This window comes from Pan paniscus, chromosome 1 (assembly GCF_029289425.2).
Source record: "Pan paniscus chromosome 1, NHGRI_mPanPan1-v2.0_pri, whole genome shotgun sequence".
NCBI classification, from domain to species: Eukaryota; Metazoa; Chordata; class Mammalia; order Primates; family Hominidae; genus Pan; species Pan paniscus.
In genome coordinates this window covers 70,432,751-70,447,202 of record NC_073249.2, presented here as the reverse complement: position 1 = coordinate 70,447,202, position 14,452 = coordinate 70,432,751, and the positions used below count along the sequence as shown (strand labels likewise).

At 39.3% G+C, this 14,452-nt stretch overlaps 1 protein-coding gene across 2 annotated transcripts in view; it reads left to right on the top strand.

Annotated features, from left to right (window-relative positions):
- Positions 1 to 14,452, top strand: part of SOAT1 (sterol O-acyltransferase 1) — a 60,817-nt gene that overhangs the window by 19,085 nt on the left and 27,280 nt on the right. The window contains exons 2-3 of one of the 2 annotated variants that reach the window (XM_055111051.2): positions 9,630 to 9,760; positions 10,658 to 10,716. Coding sequence is in view for 1 of the 2 variants with exons in the window: in XM_003824706.5 (XP_003824754.1) it covers positions 10,658 to 10,716 (59 nt within the window). In the remaining variant the exon portion in view is untranslated. The remainder of the gene's footprint in view (positions 1 to 9,629; positions 9,761 to 10,657; positions 10,717 to 14,452) is intronic. The other variant, XM_003824706.5, reaches the window with a different exon arrangement.

The window sequence follows — 14,452 nt, the reverse complement described above, 5'->3', positions numbered from 1 at the left end:
TAATATTTCTCTCTAAAGAGCTCTCTCTGGGTTCCACTAACCCTTTACCCGCCTTGCCCTTTCTGGCCTCAGGATGGTAACAGCTTTCCTGATGTTTATTACTAGCCCTAGAATTCCATATCATCCTTATTACCATCCTTTGTTGCTTTTCTTCAACTCTGACCACACGCTTACAAAAAGGACCTCTTTAAATTTTTCCCAGTCAATAAGCTTGAGTGGGTCATCTCTTTGCTGCCTGATACCCAGGCCCATTTTTAAATCAGTTTCTCGCAAAGGCAGTGACATGCATGTCCTTATTTGGGAAGCAACCGGCAGTGTTCACCATGGCTGTGTTACATTATAAAAAAATGTGTGTGTACTTGTCTGTTTTATTTGCCAACCAGATTTACACAGTAAACTTGGCCATCTAGAACAAAGTTGGCAAACGTGGCCATGTTCATTCTTTTGTGTTTGTAGTGCTTTCTCATGTTATCACAGTAGAGTTGAGTAGTTGTTACATAGTTGCAGACTATACTGCCCATTACGGAAAAAGCTTTCTGACTCTTGATCTAGAATTACGTTGTTCAATATGGTCGCCACTGGAAGTACACTGTTTAATATAGTCTGGTTGAGCACTTGAAATGTGGCTAGTCTGGATTGAGAAACACTATAGTTATGATATGTCAGATTTCAGAGACTTACTGGCACCCATTTCTTTTTACTTTTTAATGTGGCTCCTAAAAATTTTAAAATTACACATGGTGATTCACATTTTATGTGTATGTATGTGTATATATGTGTGTATATATATATATATATATATATTTTTTTTTTTTTAGACAGAATTTTGCTTTTGTTGCCCAGGCTGGAGTGCAATGGTGCGATCTCTGCTCACCGCAACCTCCGCCTCCCAGGTCCAAGCGATTCTCTTGCCTCACCCTCCCAGGTAGCTGGGATTATAGGCATGCGGCACCACGCCTGGCTAATTTTGTATTTTTAGTAGAGACGGGGTTTCCCCATGTTGGTCAGGCTGGTCTCGAACTCCTGACCTCCGGTGATCTGCCTGCCTCGGCCTCCCAAGTACTGGGATTACAGGTGTGAGCCACTGCGCCTGGCCACACATTGTATGTTTATAGGACGACACTGATCGGGAATGTAACTGGTGGCCTAGAAAGTAAGTAGATAAGCTTCCCTTAGGCCAAAGCCTATTAAATACAATATTGTCAAGAAAAGAGAGCATGGCATTAAGAGGCATCTGACTGAGCTTCAGGCCTCAGAAAAATCCAACAAGTCTTCATGCTTCATTCCTTTGCCTGGAATAATGTTTCTAGCATTTGTTCACCATAATTTTTCTTTATTATTTGAGACTCAGTTCAAATATTGACTCCTCTGCAAAAGCCTCCTACACCCCTCATTCTCCCACAGCGCTCCTCTGTATTGTCCTTTTCCCTATTTGTAGTTTTCTCCTGAGATCCTGAAGGGAGGGTTTGCCCTGCATGTATTGGGTCCTCAGTGGGCTTTTACTTAATGCATGAGTATATAAATTGAGTAAATTAGTTACCAATTTAACAAGCCTGGTTATTTGTGTCTTTTCTTCTGTGTAGCTTTGGCGGTAGATTGACTATAGTAATAGAAGTGTAGGCTTGTTAGGGAGAACCCTGTGGAAGCAGCCTAGGTAGAAAGGCACAGCTCCCCAGGACTGCTGAGTGGGGCCTGATTGCACTCCACATTTCCGTTTTTGCTAAAGATATCACTATAATAGTATAGTACAACAATGGATCTCTCTTACTTGTCCCGAAGATTATGTAGGGTAAAGTACATTTTTGTTTTATTTTTTTGTAGAGAATGGGGGGGGGTCTCGCTTTGTTGCTCAGGCTGGTCTCAAACTCCTGGCTTCAAGTGATCCTCCTGTCTCAGCCTCACAAAGTGCTGCGATGATAATAGGTGTGAGCCAGCATGCCTGGAGTCTGGGTTTTTTTTAGGGTGGCAAAGCATGTCATAATTTTACAAAAATTTTCATCAAAACTGGTTAAAATAAGATTTTTGACATGTCAAGGACTAAATTTTAAACATTCCCATTAAGTATAGCAGGTTTTAAAAGAGATAGCATTTATTCATGAAGATAAGTATTGCAAGCCTGATTTTTTTAGAAATCAGAAATTTAAGGGAAAAAATGTTGAATAGTTTTCCTTATGGACTTATGAGGGGTTCTATTAAGTTTCAGATAGCAAATAACTGACTCCTAGTGTTAGCAGTTAGTGTGTTACTAGAGGTAGGCAAATGATTCCGAAATTACATCACCCTCAGTCCTGGCTTATCGTTTCAGGGTCAGTGTTTTAGAAATTGAGAAGCCTTGAGTTGAGTGCTTGTAAATAGTTCTTCAAATCATTGGATGTGGGTGGGGATGGTGGCTCATCCTTGTAATCCCAACAGTTTCAGAGGCCAAGGCATGAGGATTGCTGGAGGCCAGGAGTTCAAGACCAGCCTGGGCAACATAGCAAGGCTCTGCCTTTACAAAAAAATTTTTTTTTAAATTAGGTGGGTGTGGTGGCATGTGAGTGTGGTGGCATGTGCCTGTAGTCCTAGCTACTTGGGAGGCTGAGGCGGGAGGATCCCTTGAGCCTGGGAGTTCCAGGCCACAGTGAGCTATGATCATGCCATAGCCACTGCCCCCTAGCCTGAGCAACAGAATGAGAACCTGTCTTTAAAAAAAAAAAAGCAGTGGATATTAGCTTTTAGGCATTCTTTTGACTTTGACATCTAATTTTTAAATTTTAAATTGTAGAAAGTTAAGAATTTCTTTGGAATATTATATGAAGAGGTATTTTGAAGGTAAAGGAAAATGAATTAGCATTTTAAAATATATTTTTCTTCCACTTACTTAACTTTGTCATTTTCAGTGGGGTCTTCAGAGACTCTGTGAACAAATCTTTTTTCTAACTTTCCAGTGGCTGCATCTCAAAGCCTGTTTGTAATGATGCCTGTCGTGTTATTTATGGATAGACAGATTCTTTTGGGAAGGGACGCACAAGTAGTGAGAATTAATCTTTTACAGTCTCCTTACCAATCCTCCTCCCCCATGGTAGCTGAATTAGTTGAAGGAAAGAAGCTTTTGTCTTCATTTTTTTATGAAATAGTTCATTTATGAAACCATGGTCTGGTCATAGAACTAAATTAAAAATATATTCTTTAACTTATTGAAAAATCAAATGGACATTTGTCTTACCCTTATATTTCTTAATCAGTTACCAATTTGTAAATATCTTAAATTAATCCTCTGCTCTCCATTCTCCTTGCCATTTACAACATCACTTTTTGTCCGGATTTATTGCATTTCTCTGTTATATGGTCCTTTCCATCTTCCAATATCAGCTCAGTATTTTCCTGCATAAAATTCTTTGTTTCCTCAAAGCCCTTGTTATTATATGACCTAGCCTTCTTCCCAGTCATCAACTCTGCCATTATTGATAATTGAAGACATTCCACTGTCTCCTGGCTTCCATTGATGTTAAGTCAGGTATGCGTTGTAATTGCAGTACTTGCGTAGTTGATATTCTTTCTGGGTGCTTTTAGTTTTTTTTTTTAACCCCTGCGTCAGACAGTTTCACTGTGATATATCTAAGTCGATTATTATTATTATTTTTTCTTTTAAGATGGAGTTTCACTCTTGTTGCCCAGGCTGGAGTGCAATGGTATGATCTCGGCTCACCGCAACCTCCGCCTCCTGGGTTCAAGCGATACTCCTGCCTTAGCCTCTTGAGTAGCTGGGATTACAGGCATGTGCCACCACGCCAGCTAATTTTGTATTTTTAGTAGACAGGGCTTCTCCATGTTGGTCAGGCTGGTCTCAAACTGCCGACCTCAGGTGATCCACCTGCCTTGGCTTCCCACAGTGCTGGGATTACAGGCGTGAGCCACCACGCCTAGCACTAAGTAGATTATTTATCCTGCTTGGAATTCTTTGACTTTATCCTAGAATTTGTGTCTCTCAACAGTTCTGGCCAATTCTCAGCTATAATCACCTCAAATATTATCTCTCCGTATAGAGCTCTGATTAGATGCATTTTGTACCTTCTCATTCTTCATGTCTTTTTTCCAAGCGACATACTGTGAAAAGAAATGTCCAATAGAAGATTAAATTATATTTCTACCATAAAAACAGTAATAGGGCAGTGAAAATAATATACAAGAATATGTAATGACAGGGAAAAATGTTTACAATATATTAAGTGAAAAAACAGATTATAAAGCAGTATGTTTATGAGTTTGTTTTTATGTTTTTATGGTTTGCTTTTAAGGGAAGGGGTTATTAAGCTTAAATTACCCCAAATATGCCTCCAAAGTTCATTTTGGCAAAGTAAATATTTCTGTTCAGTGTATTTTTTCTGGGAAATTACTTTTATAAATTTGAATGGCTTTTAATCTTCCTTTTTAGGCAAAATATACAATAGCAATTGTCAATGCTGAAATAAAAATACTTAAGCTGGCCTGGCGCGGTGGCTCACGCCTGTAATCCTAGCACTTTGGAAGGCCGAGGTGGGCGGATCACGAGGTCAGGAGATCGAGACCATCCTGGCTAACACGGTGAAACCCTGTCTCTAGTAAAAATACAAAAAATTAGCCGGGCGTGGTGGTGGGCGCCTGTAGTCCCAGCTACTTGGGATGCTGAGGCAGGAGAATGGTGTGAACCCAGGAGGCGGAGCTTGCAGTGAGCCGAGATTGCGCCACTACCCTCCAGCCTGGGTGACAGAGCGAGACTCCGTCTCAAAAAAAAAACAAAACAAAAAACTTAAACTATTACCATGTAGAGTAAATGAGAAAATACAAATTCTCAATTTTAAAAATTCATCTGCCAAAATGATAGTTCATCATCATAGGTTTTTTTTTTTTTTTAACGAAAATAGCAAACTAGACGTTGTAGTTTTCTGTTTCACACTTTTCAGTATTCATTCCATTCTGTTTCATTCACTTATCTGTGTAGGTCTGTGCACATAATGACGTCTGATGTTTCTCGGTTCCCATAATATAACAGATGACTTGACACTTTATAAAAAGATAGAATAAAGATATTTCGTATCTCATTATTCACAAACTCATTTGTGAATAATGGCAGATGGCATTCAAAATTAACTCTACCCTGGGGTAGGCATGGTGACACATGCCTATAATCTCAGCATTTTGGGAGGCTGAGGCAGGAGGATTGCTTGAGGCCAGGAGTTAAGTCAAGCCCAGCCAGGGCAATGTAGTGAGACCTTGTCTCTACAAAACACTTAAAAAAAAATTAGCTGGGTGTGGTGGCACACATCTATGGTCCCAGCTAGCGGGGTGGCTGATGCAGGAGGATCACTTGAGATAAGGTGTTAGAGGCTGCAGTGAGCTGTGATTGTGCCACTGCAGTCCAACCTAGATGACAGAGTGAGATCCTGTCTCAAAAAAAGCCCCCAAAACTCTACCCATATTTTATTAAAAGGGCAGAGATCAATTAATCCCACTGCTTTTAAAATTATAATGGTACCATGATTCAGTGTGAAAATAAGAAACTGTCTCTAAATCTGTGACAATAATAAAGCTCAGTATGCACCATACATACACAGGAGTTATACAGAGCAGCACATTCTCATAAAAAATACTGTCATACCTTTCAAATCCAATTTTTGTTATAAAATTACGAAAAAGATTCTCAGTCAGAATACTGCAGTTAGTCAAGTTAAACACCAGGAAATTACATTACTGTAACTTAATATACAGAAAGGAATATTTCAGAACAGAGAAATTAGAATGAAATGAATTTTAGAATATTTTTAGCATCACCTCCCCAAAACCCTGTACCCATTAGCAGTTATTCCCTTTTTGCCATAACCCCGTGCCTCGCTCTCTAGGCAACCACCAGCGTTTTGCCTGTCTCAGTAGTTATCTGTTCTGGACATTGGCATGTAAATAGGATCATACGATATGTAGTCTTTTGTGACTTCCTATTTTCACTTGGCAAAATGTTTACGTTTCACCTATATTATAGCATGTATTAATATTTCTTTTGGTTTATTGTTAATCCATTTTATGGATATACTACATTTTATTAATCTGTTTTTCAGTTTATGGGTATTTGTTTCCACTTTCTATTATTATGACTAATGCTGCCCATGAATATTCATATACAAGTTTTTGAGAGGGCATGTTTTTATTTCTCTTGTGTATATACCTAGTCCTAGGTCTTATGTTGGCTCTGTGTTTAATCTGTCGAGGAACTTCCAGACTGTTTTTCAAAGCACTACACCATTTAACATTCCCACCAGCAATATCCTGGATAGTTGAAGTTTCTTTCTTCACTTTCAAGCCAACACTTGTTGTTGTTTGTGTTTTTGATTATAGCCATCCTAGTGGGTGTGAAATGATATCTCATTGTACTTTTGATTTGAATTTTCCTGATGGCCAGGGATGTTGAGTGTCTTTTTGTGTGGTTATTGGGCATTTTGTTTTAAAGAGAAATATCTGTTCAGTTACTTTGTCTTTTTTTTTTTTTTTTTTTAAAGACAGAGTCTCGCTGTGTCACCCAGGCTGGAGAGCAATGGCGCGATCTCGGCTCACTGCAACCTCCGCCTCCTGGGTTCAAGCGATTCACCTGCCTCAGCCTCCCAAGTAGCTGGGATTATAGGCATGTGCCACCCATGCCTGGCTAATTTTGTATTTTTAGTAGAGACGGGGTTTCTCCCTATCGGTCAGGCTGGTCTCGAACTCCCGACCTCAGGTGATCCGCCCGCCTTGGCCTCCCAAAATGCTGGGATTACAGGCATGAGCCACCGCACCTGGCCTACTTTGCCTATGTTTTAATTGTACTATTTGTCTTTTTATTTTTTTATTTTATTTTACTTTATTTTTGAGACAGTCTTGCTCTGTAGCCCAGGTTGGAGCGCAGTGGCACATTCTTGGCTTACTGCAACTTCTGCTTCATAAGTTCAAGCGATTCTCTCACCTTAGCCTCCCAAGTAGCTGAGACTACAAGTGCGCATCCCACGCCCAGCTAACTTTTGTATTTTCAGTAGAGAAGGGGTTTTGCCATATTGTCCAGGCTGGTCTCAAACTCCTGGGCTTAAGTGATCCTCCCACCTTGGCCTCCCAAAGTGCTATGGTTACAGATGTAAGCCACCATGCCTGGCCTATTTGTCTTTTTAATGTTGAGTTGTAAGAGTTCTTTATGTATTCTGGATACAAGTCCCTAATCAGATTTGCAAATTTTTTTTTTTTCCCATTCTATGGGTGGTCGTTTTACTTTCTTGATGGTGTTCTTTGTAGCACAAAAGTGACTTAAATTTTGATAGAATCTATCAATATAGTTTTTCTATATTTTCTAATCTTGATTGTTATTTTGGTGTTTAAGAAGTCATTGTCTAGTCCAAGGCCTGTTATCTTCTATATTTTTAGGTATTTAATCCTTTTTGAGTTAGTTTCTACATATGGTGTGAGTTCCAGGTCCATCTTCATGCTTTTTCATGTGGCTATTCAGTTGTCCCAGCTCCATTTGTTGAAAAGAAGAATCTTTCTGCATTTTTCTTGGCACCCTTTTCGAAAATCAATTATTAATAATCATAAAGGTGAATGTTTATTTCTGGACTCTCAGTTCTTTTACATTGATCATCTATGTGTCTATCTCTAAAATTGGGAAGTGTGAGTTTTCCATCTTTGTTATTTTTTTTTTCATGATTTGTATGGCTATTCTGTGTTCTTGAATTTCTATATGAATTTTAGGATCGGCTTGTCAATTTTTGCAAAGAAGCCAGGTGAAATTTTAGTGAGTATTGCTTTAAATCTATAGAAAAATTGGGGAGCACTGCCATATTAACAATATTAAATCTTCTAGTCAATGAATATGGGATGTCTTTAGACTTATTTAGTTCAATTTTTATTCCATTTTCTTCATGGCACCTTTTATTTGCATCAGATATTATAAAGTTGATGAATTCACATTCTTTTATTTTATTTTACTTATTTATTTTTTTGAGACGGAGTCTCGCTCTGTTGCTTAAGCTGGAGTGCAGTGGCATAATCTCAGCTCACTGCAGCTTCCACCTCCCAGGTTCAAGTGATTGTCCTGCCATCTTCCCAAGTGTCAGGGACTACAGGCGCATGCCACCACGGCCTGTCAAATTTTTATATATATATTTTTTTGAGATGGAGTCTCATTCTGTCTCCCAGGCTGGAATGCAGTGGCGCGATCTTGTGTTACTGCAACCTCTGCCTCCTGGGTTCAAGCAATTGTCCCTGCCTTGGCCTCCCAAGTAGCTGGGATTATAGGTGTCTGCCACCATGCCTGGACAATTTTTATAGTTTTAGTAGAGGTGGGGTTTTGCCATGTTGGCCAGGCTGGTCTCGAATTCCTGACTCAGGTGATCCGCCTGCCTCGGCCTCCCAAAGTGCTGGGATTACACACATGAGCCACCACGCCCAGCCATGAACTCACATTCTTGGACATAATCTTTGTCATCCTTTGCAATCATTTCTGGTTGAGGTATGGCATTTTTTTTTATTCTTGGCACATTGGCATATATCCTCTGAGACTTTCTTTTGAACCATTGTATTTTTAAAAACATTTATTGTAGAGATAGGGTCTTGCTACATTGCCCATGATGGTTTCAAACCCCTAGGCTCAACTGATCCTCGCCACTTGGCCTCCCAAAGTGTGGGGATTACAGGCATGAGGCACCATGCATAGCCTGAACCATTATATCTTTATCATTCATGTTCACCTTAAGACTGTATAACATAATGATTTCCTCCATTATAGTCTGCAGAAATTCCAAGTCAGAAGTATTTGTTGTGGAACTATCCTCCATCTCTAGCGCAGCTGTGGTTGGCTCCCATCTCCAATTGCCTGTTTGGTTGGACCTCTTCTATGTCTTTTAACCTCTATTATTCTCTGTCACTATTTCTCTGGGCTATCCTCTGTATAATTTCCTTTGATCTATATTCCCATTTACTAGTACTCTCTTCAGACATGTTTAATCTACTGTTTAATTTATCCATTGAATTTGAAACTTCAATTTTTTTTTGAGAAATCTTGTTGTTTGTTTTCAAATCTGTTTGGTTAAATGGTTTCTTGTTACTTGCTTATGTTTTCCTTCTTTTTTTCTTTCCATTTTTTTTTTTTTGAGACAGGGTCTCACTGTGTTGCCCAGGCTGGAGTGCAGTGGTGCGATCACGCTCACTGCAGGCTCAAATTCTTGGGTTCAGGTGATCCTCTCACCTCAGCCTCCCAGGTAGCTGGGACTTCAGGCGTGCACCACCATGCCTGGCTAATCTTAAAACTTTTTTTTGTTGAGATGGGGTCTTGCTATGTTGTCCAGGCTGGTCTTGAACTCCTGGCAACAAATAATCCTCCCCACCAGCCTCCTAAAGTGCTAGGATTACAAGTGTGCACCCCCATGCCCAGCCTTCCTTTTCTATGTTTTCAAGTTTCACTTTTATTTCCCTTAACATATTGATCATTCTGATTTTTTTGTCCTAAAAGTAACAATTCCATTATCTTTAGTTTTTCAGATCTGCATCTCTTGGCTTTTGTTTCTGCTGTTTACCATTTATTCTGCCTAGTTTCCTAGTGTGTTTTATGAAGTTTGACTACTCTCCTTTTTTTTCTTTTTTTCTTTTTTTTGAGACAGAGTCTCACTCTGTCATCCAGGCTGGCGTGCAGTGGCGCAATCTCGGCTCACTGCAACCTCCGCCTCCCAGGTTCAAGCGATTCTCCTGCCTCAGCCTCCTGAATAGCTGGAACAAGCTTCTTCTTTTTATGGTAACTTTATCTGTTGGAATTCTGTACGGCCTTGATTGATATTGTAATCTTCCAGGGAGGAATTGCACTTATGTCTGCCAGTAGCCTGGAGACCTGACTTGGGTTAGCTTTAGAACATATTTATCTCAGATTTTTCAGACCACATAGATAGTGTGAATTTAGATTGCAAACACTAGTGAGGGGGTTATGATTTCTTGGGGCAAATTTTCCCTCTCTGCACAGCATCAAGTAGAGACAGACACATTTCCTTCTGTTTTGGTTTCTTTCTTATACACTGAGGATGTAGCCTTATGTGTGGTCCCTAGTTTTACGTGGCAGTATCCTGTTAGACTTCCCATTTTGGGCAGGCCCTAGACTTTGCCATTCTGTAAAGTATTGTCCTCTGTGTACTATTCTGCAAAAATACTGTACCCTGTGTTGCTTCAAGGTTTCTAGGATTTGTTGAGAATCCTTACGTTTCTTATATGTCCCCTAGGATTCTAGTTTCATTTTCTTTTCTTTTCTTTCTTTTTTTTTTTTTTTGCCTCTGAATTTGTACTAGCTTGGCAATAAGTTTTAAAAGGTTTTCGTTATTTAATATTTTACCCAGCATCTTAGTGGTCTCAACTGTAGAATCTGTTCAGGGAATCTAATTTCCCATGCTGTCAGAATCAGATCTATAGCATTGCATAATTAACATCGTTGTAATTACTGTGTGTACATTTACTAGTTTTGTTCTTGGTATTTTTATGTATAAATTTCCTTCTAGTTATTTTGACCATACTGTCATGTTTTATGGTTGCACCACAGTTTACGCAGTTACCTTTGTATTTGTTTGTTTTCAACTTTATGATTTAGACAGTGCTACTAGGTAGCTGTATCCATCAACTTAAAAGTCATGTTTTTTTCTTCCCGTAGGTCGAATTGACATAAAACAGTTGATAGCAAAGAAGATAAAGTTGACAGCAGAAGCAGAGGCAAGTAACTCCCTCTTCTAGAAACAAAAATGTAGAGTTTTAGATAGAGTTTTGTTTGGTAACATTTTTAATGCTAAATTGCTCAGATAATTATTTAAGCCATTCATCAGTTGCTGTTATCCTGTGGAACAAGAAAATAAGATCTGCTGACTTGTCATCCTGCATAAGGATCCAGATTGCCTTTTTCTCTCCCATCTCATCTATCACTGGCATTTTCTGTCTCTTACCAGCAAATCTTGGTTTTAGTGACCCACGTTAACAGTTGATAGCGTTGAATGTCTGTATGAGTGCTTTGTGAAAGTATCTGTCATGATTCATAGTAAATAGCTCTCCAATAAATGTTGAATCTGAATCTAGAAGTAGATTCCCTGTCAAGGAAGTAGAAATAACAACTCAAAAAAAAAAAATCATGAAATCATTTCAAGTGGGGATAAATAGTTCTACAAACCAGAATTCTTCAGTACCCTCAGGAAATTGTGGAGGGCGAAGAACACTTTTTTAAAAAAACATTATAATCCAATACCTGGGTGTAAGTTGACTTAAAATCCAAAGCAAACTCCTGTTTTCCCAAGGAGAAGATCACTTCCAAAATTTGTTGGCCAGTTTGACTATATAAACATCCGGTGATGAAGATGAAGTAGCCCTGTTTTATTTGTTTAGTTACATGCATGTATGTATGTACATATGCATTTATAGAATAATCTAGATTTAGAAATATTTTTGTAATCATATTTCATGAAATGTATGCCAGATTATTTATACTCACTTTGATGTCAATGTCTTTGTTATTATCAGACCTAGTTTTTCAGTTATCATCCAAGGCCAGGGGCATAGTATTTGTACTTTCATCTAATGTGTTGGAAATCAGTACTGTTTGAGTCCAAGGATGATGCTGTCACAGAAAATTTATTAAAGAACATATTTGCTTAACATTAAGAGATCTACCCTGTTCTCCTTCCATCATCCTGTAGGCATATTTGTGATGACTACAATGTAATTCCTTATGGTACTGCTTTATAAAGTGGTACTCAAAAGATGTATTTACTGCACTTGAAATTGTGGGTATAGACTCCTAGTTAATAGGGTGTTAAACTTTATTTTTCCTGATTCCATTAAGTTACCTTTGTAAGCCTCCAGCACTACAGTGATGAAGATCATTTCTGATGAATGTCTTTTCCAATTAGTGCTTTGTTTCTCCATCATAAGAGCTTGTTTAAGGATTTGTTATGCAACTTTTTATCTGATGACTAATTTATAATTTTGGCTAAGAAAATAACAATATTTAACGTATAGACACATGCTAGTTTTTTTGTTTGTTTGTTTTTGAGACAGAGTCTGTTGCCCAGGCTAGAGTGCAGTGCCACGATCTCAGCTCACTGCAACCTCCGCCTCCTGGGTTCAAGGAATTCTCCTGCCTCAGCCTCCTGAGTAGCTGAGACTACAGGCACATGCCACCACGCCTGGCTAATTTTTTGTAATTTTTAGTAGACATGGGGTTTCACTGCATTAGCCAGGATGGTCTCAATCTCCTGACCTCGTGATCCTCCTGCCTTGGCCTCCCAAAGTGCTGGGATTACAGGCGTGAGCCACCACGCCTGGCTGGCACGTGCTAGTTTTAAACATCTATTCTTGCAAGTTTAGTGACTAACTTTTTTTTTTTTTTTTTTTTGAGACAGTCTCGCTCTGTTGCCCAGGCTGGAGTGCAGTGGCGCGATCTCGGCTCACTGCAAGCTCCGCCTCCCGGGTTCACACCATTCTCCTGCATCAGCCTCCCGAGTATTTGGGACTACAGGTGCCCACCACCATGCCCGGCTAATTTTTTTTGTATTTTTTGGTAGAGACAGGGTTTCACCGTGTTAGCCAGGATGGTCTCAATCTCCTGACCTCATGAGCTGCCCGCCTCGGCCTCCCAAAGTTCTGGGATTACAGGCGTGAGCTACCACGCTCGGCCTAAAATAAGTTTTGTTTTTGTGGTTTACTAGAGTGTTTCTGACCCTTTTTATTTCTCTAGTCAGGCAGGATACCTACATTTTTGTTATTCGTTTTTCAATTCTTCTTTTGTCCTCTTTTGCTCCTCCCCTTCTTATCAAGAACACAAAAACATATTATGTTCTATTTGTGAGGGCAAGTTTGAAATAGGTGAAAAGTAAGTCTGTCTCTGCTATCATTCCTCTATTTGAAAACCTAAAGTGGGAGGAGAACCTTTCCCATACAGAATCACAAACCCAAAGGCGAAAGGGAGTTTGGGGTGGAAAGTAGAGGTTTTGGGGGAAAGGGGTAGAAAGTGGTGGCAGGATGAAGGGGGGATGTTCCAAGGATTTAAGTTAAAACTTTTTAAAGAATATTGTACTTGTCTGCTTTATATATTAATAAAATTATGAAATCTTTTAGCTTGGTCACTTAGGAGGATTAGAAGGAGAAAGTAATGAATGAAATAAGGGAAAAGCTGAAAGAATGGTGGACCCTGGTTTAGCTCGTATTAATATGTGTATTGTGCAGGTGACATAAGGGTTGCAGAGTTGTGCAAGACTTGTTCCCTGATGTTAAGGGAAGTATTGGCCTGAACAAAGGTAATGGTGTTAGAAAACTTACACCGTACATATTTTAGGGCACTTGATGGACATCTGTGTCTCTATTGGGGCACAATGGCAAGAAAAAGTTGAAAAATTGAGGCTAGATTATAAAGCATTTTTTCTTGACTTTTATGCCCTCCTTCATGTAGCTCTTTCTATCTGAAATTTCCTCTTTCTCCATTCACAAATCAAAATAATGTATATCCTTCAAATTCTAGGTCAAATCTTGCTGCTTCTACAGTTTTCTGAACATTGCAGTTGAAATGATGTCCTCGCTACTCTATATTCCTAACTACTTAGTTTATACCCCTACTATATACTCTATATGTATTAGACTGTGCATTGTTCTGAATGAGTCATCACATGCCATTTGGTGAACTTTAGGTGATTTGACTTAGAAGTTTTAAAATTGTCAATTATTTGCTGTCTAATGAGATTGAATATTTTACCATTGTTTATTAATTGTAATTTCTTTTCTTTCTTTTTTTTTTTTTTTGAGACAGAGTTTCACTGTGTCGCCCAGGCTGGAGTGCAGTGGCACGATCTCTGATCACTGCAACCTCTGCCTCCCGGGTTCAAGTGATTCTCCTGCCTAACCCTCCCCAGCAGCTGGGATTACAGGCATGTGCCACCATGCCCGGCTAATTTTTGTATTTTTAGTAGAGGTGGGGTTTCACCATGTTGGCCAGACTGGTTTTGGAACTCCTGGCCTCAAATGATCCCCCCCACCTCGGCCTCCCAAAGTGCAGGGATTACAGGCATGAGCCACCGCACCCAGCCAATTGCAATGTTTTTGAACAAGATATAGTAGGACTACTGTTCTGATCTGAAAGTTCAGGATGGCATATAGAGTTTGGAGACAGTGAGAATAGACAGGGAGCTATTGTAATATTTTAGTATTCTAGACCGAGGAAACAGATGAGCCAGTAGGAGAAGGGAACTACATTTAGAAGTCCTCTTACAGGCTAAGCTTTTATACTAGGTGCTTTATATACACAATCTTACTTACTTAAATCATCCCATTTATAAGAGATCTCTAATTGGTCACTTTTTTTAGTTGTTGCTTAGCTTTATTGGTTGACATTTACTAACATGGAAGGACTTGAGATGATAGGTATGTGAACATTGTTCAGAGCCATGAACTTGGCTTGTTTTTTCACATA